Source organism: Phragmites australis, chromosome 9, assembly GCF_958298935.1.
Source record: "Phragmites australis chromosome 9, lpPhrAust1.1, whole genome shotgun sequence".
Taxonomy (NCBI): domain Eukaryota; kingdom Viridiplantae; phylum Streptophyta; class Magnoliopsida; order Poales; family Poaceae; genus Phragmites; species Phragmites australis.
The window spans coordinates 33,484,317-33,495,361 of NC_084929.1; the positions used below are offsets into that span (position 1 = coordinate 33,484,317).

At 39.3% G+C, this 11,045-nt stretch overlaps 1 protein-coding gene across 1 annotated transcript; it reads right to left on the reverse strand.

Annotated features, from left to right (window-relative positions):
* Positions 1-6,546: 6,546 nt before the first annotated feature.
* LOC133929303 (uncharacterized) lies at positions 6,547-9,001 on the reverse strand. The gene is made up of 2 exons (XM_062376006.1): positions 8,728-9,001; positions 6,547-7,046 (listed from the first exon to the last, which is right to left on the reverse strand). The coding sequence occupies exons 1-2, from the start codon at positions 8,848-8,850 to the stop codon at positions 6,927-6,929; spliced, it is 243 nt and encodes an 80-aa protein (XP_062231990.1). The 5' UTR covers positions 8,851-9,001; the 3' UTR covers positions 6,547-6,926.
* Between the last annotated feature and the right edge of the window lie 2,044 nt (positions 9,002-11,045).

The window sequence follows — 11,045 nt, forward strand, 5'->3', positions numbered from 1 at the left end:
CCCAACACCTGAGTGGGCTAGTACTGTGCGGTCCAGGCCCATCTAGGCCCGGATTCGACCTATCCAGGCTCGGATTCGACCCATCCAGACCCTTCGACCCATCTAAGTCCATTCAGTCTAAATTCGTACTATTCATATGGGTCCCACCAATCACTGTTTATGTGGGGCCAGATTACTGTTCAGTGGGTCCCACCCGTGGGCCCACCTATGAACAGTGTAATTTCTTAATTTCTCGATTTAAATTCTGATTAAATCTTTCGGGAGCCGTAACTTCTCTGTTCTGGCTCTGATTTCGACGATTCTTTCGCCGAAATTCATCTAAAATCGGGATCTACTCATCTGTCACGTTGTGGTATCCATTAGGGCTCATTTAGATTTTCATTTGGTGTTAATTGATTCTTCTTTAGTATCATCGTTATTGATCGTAGTCGCGATTTCAGGGCAACCTGAGTTCTGCGAGTGCTGCGCTGGAAGCATCAGGAGTGAGGAGGATCCCGATTACAATTAAGACTTCGAAGAAAATTCTGGAGAAGGCAAGTCCTATCTCTTTGATCATACTGAACCTATGGTTTTCAAATAATATACTTGATCAACTAAAACCGAACTTATTATCGCATGTGCTATATATTACGTTTTCTTTCAAACTACTTGTAATAGTTAATCCTACCAATACTGTCATGCCTTACATATTATCATCCAGAATACATATCACCCTAGGATTACCTGTCGTTATCTATATTAACGTCGGACGACTCCATGATATCTAGCATGCTTAGGATTGAATACATCTTCTCGGAGATGTCACTTTTAAAATACCTCTCCTCAGAGACAAGATTTACTGATATCAATGACAACTCATATGCCATGCCTCCTTGATGGTTGTGAATTTCGTGATAATCGTGAAATCCTTGATGCCATGTGAGACATGGATGGTGATGTGTAAAAATAGGTGAAAACTGTTTTGGCACGGGCAAGTAGAGTGGTCCTACAGGGAGGATGCTCTTGGGGGCTTGAGTTACATGGTGGTATTCATTACCTATGAAGATACTTAGCCTGGCCGCTTAAGGACCTAGTTTTGCGCCATCATGCTTAGCCACCCCCGTGCAAACATGCGTCCTGTATGGACAGGACTTGACTTTCTTTCACTGATCTGAGTTGGGCATCATACCAGGAGGCTGAGAGCAACGAGCAGCCAAGGGTCCATCTGTCCCGATGTTTGGAGGTTTCAGGGACCGGCTTAGGCTTAAAAAGGGATGCTGGCCTTCGGAACATGCAGCTCTGGGACTTGGCGTGTCTCGTGAAAAAGCCCGACAGGAAAGGTGCTTGGAGAGTTTCGGTATGATTCGCTCCTCCGCATGCAACGGTTGGAGGTTGAGCATATCGTGTGGGTAAAGTTGTACCATCTCTTCAAAGTGTAAATCTATTCGAATAGCCATGTACACGGTCATGGACATGCGAAGGTATGGTCACGCTTGAATAGACTCTGGGTGCGTGAGTTTTGATGAGAGAGTGTGTGGACTAGATGTCCGTGTGATGTGGTTCCTGGCTCACTCCGTCAGAAGCTATGTGGTACTAGAGGTACACCAGATGTGATAAAAGGGACTGTGGAGTGAGGTGTAGCCCCTCCCAGGATCGAGAAACCCCAGATACAGCTCATCACTGGTTTTTGAACTACTTAAATTATCTTGAAGCCGATCATAGTGGATACAATTGGTAATATGCATAAACTGCTTTACGCTTAAATCTAAACCATAAAGCCTATCCTTGAATTAACCTCTTTATGCATCTATCAACACTTTGAAGTAGTATAGGGCTTGCTCAGTACCTTTTGTACTCACTCTTGCTATCATTCAGATGAAGAACCCAATGCCGACTTCGCTGGAGGTGAAGCCGGGGATGAAGATTAGTCTCCGAGGTCACGTTCGCCCCCTCGTTACTTGTGGGTTGGGCTTTTGCTTCCGTTGTGTGTTTTGCCGGCCGCTAGACCAGGTTTGTAATATTCGGTATGGTTTGTAAGGCTTTTTTAACCCAGAACCTTACTATTTATACACGAAGTTGATTGTGATACTACAACTGTTATACTATACGTATCAGCTACGTAATCTAGGGACTGATACAAGAGGTACAGGAGATCCTGGTAATGGAGATCTTACAATTTGTGTCAAAGCATTCCAAGGACAACTTCAGTGGAGCAAGTGTCTCCAATCATAGGTGCAACAACATCTACTTCTCCGAGCCTTATATGGTGATCAAAACGAATGGGATCAGAGTTTATAGATTGTCGACATTGCCATTGGCACATTAGAAGCAGAAGCTTTCCTCCAGAAGATGCATCATTCAAAGGATCTATGTTGGATTCGACCTAATATTTGAAAAAAAAGGTACGTGATTGTTTGTTTTAAGGTTTATATATTAGGGAAGATAATGTGGCATGTCGCAAGTGGCGACAAAGAGGTTAGGTATGCTATATTGGTTATTTATTAGCTCACGAACTGAGTTGTGTCAATATCGTAACTGACATGGCTCACACGTTATAAAGGCAAATGTGGCTAGTTCTCTCTTTTATATCATTTTTTTCACTTTTTATACCCACATGGCTAAGCCGTTATAAAGATGAATACAGTTAATATCTCTTTTATTTTAACTTTGACACACAATTTAATTGCCCACACTACTGTGGTGTAGTCATCATGGCTAAATGTGCATGGACATTAGTAAAGTTGTGGCGGACATGATCCAATCATAAGTTGCTAGCCACTCTATATTTTTGTTTCCTAGAGTTTTATGAGGCTTATGAATATTCAAACGCCCATGTTGGCAGGAAGACATGTGTGAGGAATAGTGACGTTCTAAGAGGGGGTGAGAGGGAATGAATTAGGACATTTAGAAACCAATGGCTCCAAAAACTTCACAAGATAAACCTATCTCAAATTCTATCTAAATGTGCTCTAGATTTTTCTAGTGTATCTACTCTACCGCTCAAGAGGATTGCAACCTACTCTAGCAAGGTAAATTGTAAGTATGTAAATGCAAAAACGTAAATAAGGTAGATAAAAAACTCGACATAAGGGATTTTTATCCGGTGGTATCGATGATATGAATGCTACATATAGTCCACGTTGGAGCTCCACCAAAGATATGCTCCCAGTCGGCAACCGGTCATGACTCTTGAGCCACTAAGCCACCAAAGTAAGGTATCATCACTAGTCTCTCTTCTAGTCAGTTGCCACCATGATCACTTCGAAGCTTGAGCCACCAAAGCAAGGGTCTCCGTGTCCCTGTACACGTGTCTTGCCGCCGCTTCACACCAAGTCGGAGGGTCAACAAGCTTGAGCCACCAAGGCACAAGATGCCAGCAAGTCACCAAGACTATAAGGTACCGGTGTACCTCTTGGTACAAGATAGGATCACTCCTTGATCCCTTTTTCAAGCAGCAGCACCTAGATACAACTCACTCTATACCTATAAACACTAAATACTCTCTAATCTTATGCTTAATCATCTTAAATGATCACTTTAAGCACTTTGGTGGTTTGTATGTCTTCTAAAGTGTGTATGAGCTTCCTCTAGACTTCAGTAGCATGCCACACCTTCAAATGACTAAGTGAAGGGGTATTTATAGCCTCAAACATGCCAACTTGCTATTTTTCCAATGGCTCAAAGAAGCTATTAACACCGGATGATACGGTGAGAACATTAGTACTAGCACTGAATTATTCGGTAAGTACAACCTCAAAAACTAGCCGTTGAACTTCCACTCAAAGTCTTTGTGAATACCGGATATTTCAGTGTACCTTCAAATCTATCATTGGACCTTCTGGTGAGTTATCTTGAGCCATCCGAGCCTTTGCAGCCTCTTTACGTAAAATGCTCTGATGTATTCATCTTTAGAGCACCGGACCTTCTGGTGGGTTATTCTTCATTCTTCAATACTTGCAGTCGTCTCTGCAAGAAATGCTTTAGTGTGCACAAACCAAGCACCGAACCATCCGATATGTTGATCTTTAGTCTTCTACACTTGCACTCTTCTCTGTATGATATACTCCGGTGTTACCCAGTGCAAATCACCGGACTATCTAGTAAGGTTCTCAATCTTATCTTCTTTTGTTAGAAATACTTTGGTGGTCTCAGATCCTATTCATCAGACTATCCGGTGAGACTATCAACCTCTAGATATAGTGCTTCGGTGAGTGCAAACTCTTCTACATCAAACCATCCGGTGAGGCAAATCTTCTTGGGACTTTTCCAATTCAATCAAAGTTTGTCTCGGCTTCGGTGACTTCTTGATGTATTGCATCCATAAGATCTACTAACATATATTCTTGACAAACATGTTAGTTCCAATGACTATATTATCATTAATTACCAAAATCACAATCATGACCTAATAGAGCTATTTTCGCTACAACAGGCTACGACTATCAACATTTGATGATTAACATGATCAATTATTTCCATACACAAACATGATCGATAACCATGCATGTGCAACAAACACGCATAATTTTTGTACATCTATGATTTCTGATATGGTTTTAAGGCCAAAATTGTATAGATGTACAAAAATTGCATGATACGCACGTGCATAGTTACTAGTTGAGTAAAGTCCATCGGCGATCCTTAAACTAGTCCACGGTATTATCTAGGTTCTTAACTCTTAAAATGTAGATCTAGGTCTCTAAACTTCTTTAAGTGTGTCACTCCTGGTCTAAATCTTCCTAATTAGCATTTACCTTCTTATGTGGCACGCTATCGGTTAGATCTTAACTGTACACTTATGCTAATTAGAGTGATTTGTACCTCAAGTGACACACTTAATAAGTTTAGAGACCTTGATAAGCATTTTAAGAGTTCAGAGATCTAGATAATATCACAGGACAAGTTCAAGGTATTTTACTCGCTGAAATTATATTGGATGACTGGTGATTCGCAGACAGGGCATGGTCCTCCGTCAAGTTGGTATAGTGGTGTTGCATTACTGAACAGTAGGAAAGCAAATTTTATATGATCTTATTTAGAAAGACCCTTACGAGATCCCATCCATACTATCTATCTTGTGATTTAATAGCTAAGTTGAAGATGAGAGAAAGAGAGTTAACACGTGTTATCACAGGAGAGATTGTTTTTCATAGAATCGGATCGTATAAAATTTGCTTCGGACCAATGGGGTTGACATTTCATTCGCAATCACTGCAAAATTTGCAGAGGCTTGACAAGGATGTGAGGGCTCTTCACAGTTAGCACTAGCAAGGGTAGGGAAAGTTTTGTAATAGCTGAAGGGTAGTTTGACACGACAGCAAGGTTTCACTTACCGATTGGGATTCGGTTATCGAGTCCATCCGATAACCGAAAATTCGCGATTATGGCGATAACCGCTCGAAATTTAGCTGAAATTCGGACAAAATTTATTTGCTAAAATTTAAAATTTGATCAAAATTTTGTTAGAATTGCCTCTCGGTTACCGAGCGATTTTCTCGATTTATCGAGCGGTTTTCTCAAATTTTCCGTATTGTCGGGAACCACTCGGTTTTCTCAATTTATCGAACGGTTTTCTCGATTTTCAGTGAAGTTCAACAAAAAAACACAAAAATTAGCTCAATCTTGTAAAATCAATAACTAATTCATCTGAGCTTCAAATCAAGTGAAATTTTTTTTGTTGGTTTCCTTGTAACATGATCTACATGATAAAAGTATTTATACTCATAAGAAGTTAAAAACTTTCTGTGAGAAAATGTATTTTTTAAACCGAGTTAAATGCATAGTTTACTCTTTGCTAATCCAAATATCATGAAATTAATTTTGTTAGTCTTCTTACATGATCCTATATCTTTTAAAAATATATGAACTCATGAATTAGTTATTATAACATGCAGGATTGTGTAAATGTGTTGCGACTAGATTAATTCATAACTGACCTATCACGCCTTTAAAATTAGTGAAACCACTTTTATTAGTTTATTTATACTATGCTTTATGTAGGAAAAATAATAGTAGACATGAAAAAATTAATTACAGTGCTTTTTCTTCATATATTCATTTTATGCTTGTGAACTTTGTAAAAATCATAGAGAAATTAATAAAACTTTAAATGAAGTGGAATCAATTTTAAAGATTCTCTTAAGATACGTCCTAAATAATAAAAATATTTGAAAAATATGTGTTTGTATGTTAAGTTTTTCCTTAACATAAGTTAATAACTGAGCCGTACGTTTCAACTTTTTTCATTTTTTTAAACTTCATCCCTATAGAATATGATTCAAACGACATTATTTTTGAATTTTTTTTTCACAGAATGTCTTAGAATTGTGCCTAGTTTTTTTTAGATTTTTTTGAATTTTTTGAATTCAGATTCAGTTACCATTCGGTTTCTAAAACCGGACCGAAGCGATAAGCTTGATAACCACGAATTTTGACCGGTTACCGTCGATAAATTAAACACTGCACGGCAGACGGCAGGAAGGAGTATTGTTCTCAAGGTTCATCAGTTTTACACGAACAAAGGTCACTTGAATGCAAACAGATTGTGTACCGAAGACAAGCGAAATCTCGAAAATCCATTTTGCATGGTGATTTTATTTAGCCTCTGACCACGACCAGTATAGCATCCAAGCCACCGCGTAAAGAACACAATAGTATATTTTGCCATAAAAAGCGAAAGAATCAGTAAAACTAGCGTCAAATTGGGTTTCGGTTTACGCCCATTTTCCCTACGTTCAGTTTGCCTGGCCTATCAGAGTTCTGATGTTTACGTTTTGTTCTAACTTGAAATGCAAACAGTTACATCTCATCCTCAGACATTTGCAGTACAAAAGAAGCATCCTAGATTATTTTGTTGTCAATCAGGCTTCCTGCTTTCAAAGGAGAGGATAACTGAGATAAAGAAAACAGACATAAATCATCCGCGTTCAAGCCTCGTAATGAACAGACTAATCTGATGGTGTGTCCACATCCGGTGCAGCCCCAGCACTGTGCTGGCCTTCCAAAGCTGCAAGTCGCTTTTCAAGGGCTTTGTAGCGGGCGTCAGTAGAGTCCTGGAGTCCTTTTACCTGAGAATATGAACTCAAAAGGTCAGATACTTAACTTCAACCCATGTACACAACAAAAATCATGCAGTGCAGAGTGGAATTTGACATATGCAAATTATGCAGAAAATTTGTGCAGAGCAGGATTTGAGCAACAGAAACAGGGTAAGTTCTAAAGTTCACAAACATTTCTCAGGTCTTCTCTACATAATTCCACTCATTTCTGTGAATTATCACATTCCAGTAAAATGCTTACCGAATGTATCAGGTTTTGAGCATCAGAAACAGGGTAAGTACTGCGGTAAACAAAAATCTCCCAGGTCTTCTCTACATAATCCCACTCGTTTCAATGACGTTATCACATCCCGTGAATACTTACTGAATGTTATGGTTTTGAGCCTCAGAAACAGGGTAAGTTCTGAAGTTCACAAAACTTCATACTTATATCTACTGTCTACTCAAAAGAAGAAAAGCACTACATACTTCACAAAATTCATACATGAACAGATTGATGAAACTGAAAAGCCTAAAATATGCTGCACTGCAGAATGACAATGCGTATGCTCAAGTCATTTGTAGAAAACCGGTTTTTATTCAGCTTTAATTGTGTCACACTATTGAATGTCAACATTAATTGTTAGCTTAAAATTCACAATCACTTCCACAGTTCCACTTGTTTAGAACACGAGCACATGATCATCCTGTGTCTGCAAGGGACTGCAAAAACATTGTTTTCAGTCTCAGAGTAAATATACAATTCAGTAAGGGCTGTGGGCTGTAAAATAGTTCTGCAGAAAAACATATCTATTCATCCATATTCCAGAATCTCAAGTTGCAGCAAAATAACGGTAAACAGCCAGATAAGATATACTAGTTGGTAATTTGACAGCAAAATAATGGTAAACAGCCAGATAAGATATACTAGTTGAAATTTGACCAACAACAAGTTTGTTTGGCTCTGTCCGTAGGCATCTGCAGAAGCCATTTACTGATATGAACAATGTATTCCAATCTCCCAGCATAGTACATAAATGATACGAGCAATTGATTAAGGAATTGCCAAGAAAACAACTTCTATTTGACATGCCACATCATATGATGCAATGCTGGAGTCGCAACCATATATTTCATAAGGGCGTTGCTCGTTACATTCTGTAGATATCGAAGTATCGAACAGAACATGAATCATGATTCGGTACGAGTAGGAATTAACTTGAACGTGAAAGGTCCATGACAACCTTAACCAGTACCTCACATATTACCACCCAAATATTCAGGAAACATTCGAGGTTCAGGCTCGGGATGCAAGCATCTAACATCTCAACGACCCAGTTATGCCAATCCCCTTGTCAGTGATAGAAAGAGCACACACAAGCACATGATCTAGGTACAAATGCTATCCTAATCTTGTGTCAATCAATCAACACAAGCATTATTGGCAAAACGAACCACAGGAACATTGAGTCAACATAGACGGACGTTATGGCCTGGGCGTAGGCTCGCATTTCGTCTGCAAAAAGTCACGGCCATCTCGACAAGGTGTTTCCCTGATCCCCAAACCGCACGCAACGCGCTGATGCGCTTCGGGCATGGAATTTCCTACTCGACAGAGCAGCACCGCTAAGGGCTCTAATTGCGATACGCGTGCGAGAATTTATAGGATCTGATGGAAGGAGAGGAGAGGGGGAGGGGGCGGAGTGCGTACCTGCAGGGCCATGGAGTCGTGGGCTAGCTTGTAGTCCTTGTAGAGGAAGTAGCCCCCGCCGGCTGCGGCGGCGGCCGCGCCGGCGAAGAAGGAGGCCAGCCTCGCCCGCAGCATGAACCCCATCCCGCTCCGGCCCTAGCAACCTACGCCGCCTCTACGCTTGCTTGCTCGTTCCGTCGTTCGGTTCCCTTCCTTCCTCCTCGCTTGCGCGGTCGCGCCGACTGCGACGACACGGGGAACGGGATCTTACGACGTTGTGCGACGGTGTGCGTGGTTACTGTTCATAAAAGGGAATGGAGAACTATGTGTCTCTAACTTTGCTTTAAATCAATCGAATGTTGGAGAAACGATTAGATTTAGAGCTACAGTAGATCTATCGTGGGGCCGAGTCTTTGGGCCTATCGTGCGCAAGGTTTCATTTACCGACCGGAGCTCGGTTACCGAGCTCCGGCGGTAACCGAAAATACACGATAACCGCGGTTATCGGTTAAAAATTCAAAAAAATTCGGAGAAAATTCATTCGGCAAATTTTAAATTTTTGCGAAAAAATCATGTTTTTTCCCTCTCGGTAACCGAGCGGTTTGGGTCGGTTACCGAGCGGTTTGGGTCGGTTACCGAGCGATTTTCTCGCATTTTTGATTCGGTCGGTTACCGAGCGGTTTGGGTCGGTAACCGCTCGGTTTTCTCGATTTATCGAGCGATTTTATCGAATTTCAGCGCAGTTCAACAAGAAATCTAAAAAAGGGTTCAATCTTGTAAAATCAATAACTAATTCATCCGAGCTTCAAATCAAGTGAAACAAATTTTGTTGGCTTCCTTGTAACATGATCTACATGATAAAAGTATTTATACTCATAAAAAAGTTCAAAATTTTCTGTGAGAAATTTTATTTGTTAAACCAAGGTAAATGCATAGTTTACTCTTTGCTAATCCAAAAATCATGAAACTAATTTTGTTAGTCTTCTTACATGATACTATATCTTTTAAAAATATATGAACTCATGAATTAGTTATTGTAACATGCATGATTGTGTAAATGTGTTGCGACTAGATTAATTCATAACTGACCCATCACACCTTAAAAATTAGTGAAACCACTTTCATTAGCTTATTTATATTATGATTTACGTAGAAAAAATAATAGTAGACATGAAAAAATTAATTACAGTGATGTTTCTTAACATATTCACTTTATGCTTGTGAACTTTGTAAAAATCATAGAGAATTTAATAAAACTCTAAATAAAGTGAAATCAATTTTAAAGATTCTCTTAAAATACGTTTTATACAAGAAAAATATGTGTTTGCATGTTACACTTTTCCTTAACGTGAGTTAATAATTGAGCCGCGCGCTTCAATTTTTTTCATTTTTTTCAAACTTTCTCCCTATAGAATATGATGCAAACGATATTATTTTTGAAAAAAAAATTCACAGAAGTTCTTAGAATTATGTCTAGTTTTTTTTAAGATTTTTTTTGAATTTTTTTAAATTTTTTATTTTTTCGAATTTTTCGAATTCAAATTTCGGTTACCGAGCGGTTTTTGAAATCGGACCGGACCGGGAAGGTCGGTAACCGCGATTTTTGAGCGGTTACCGACGGTTTTTTGAACCCTGATCGTGGGTCCCATATGTGGAGTTCATCTGTACATGCGTAATTTAAATATTCAGCTAAAAGGTCAAACAAAAAGGCAAACTAGCCCAAACAAAATGTATGGATTTATCTTTTGATTAGAAATGTATGAATATCTTCCTTTCTTAGTGCACACAATCATTTGATTTCAGGAAATAATACTGAACAGGTTGCTCATTGTTTTTCGTTTATACGGGGTGCTATACATTTCAATCAATATATAACTAACAGTGATAAAATTTATGCATTTGGTTTTAACACGAGTAGTTCCCATTTCGTAAAAAGGGCATGAATCAACTATCTATTGATCGATGACTTGAGATCGATAATGTTTTGTAATAATTATCGGCTCGTCCGTCCTTAGACGTAGAGATATGGATGTGATTGATTCTATTATCTAATAAAATAACTTAGGATCAAGAGGGCGTCTGACCCTCAAAAGAAAGAGATACTTTTTTATTTGTCATTGCAAATGTTCCTAATCCAGAATCTGCCATCACAAATCGGCTCATCCGGTCCATGCCATCCACGTCGCAAATCTTACTCTTACTTGCCACTATTTATCATTCAAGCCATGAAATGTCCTCTTTATCCTTGAGTAGTCTTCTTCCTCCCGCTTGTCTTCTTCTTCCTCCATTCTTAATGCATCAACTGAACACACATGTAAGGTAAGGTGAGGAGCACAATA

Excerpts from the sequence above, each read along its gene's own strand:
- LOC133929303 (XM_062376006.1), bottom strand. The coding sequence starts at position 8,850 with ATGGGGTTCATGCTGCGGGCGAGGCTGGCCTCCTTCTTCGCCGGCGCG. Across the intron at positions 7,047-8,727 it reads ACGACTCCATGGCCCTGCAG|GTAAAAGGACTCCAGGACTC; the intron begins GTACGCACTCCG and ends TCATATTCTCAG.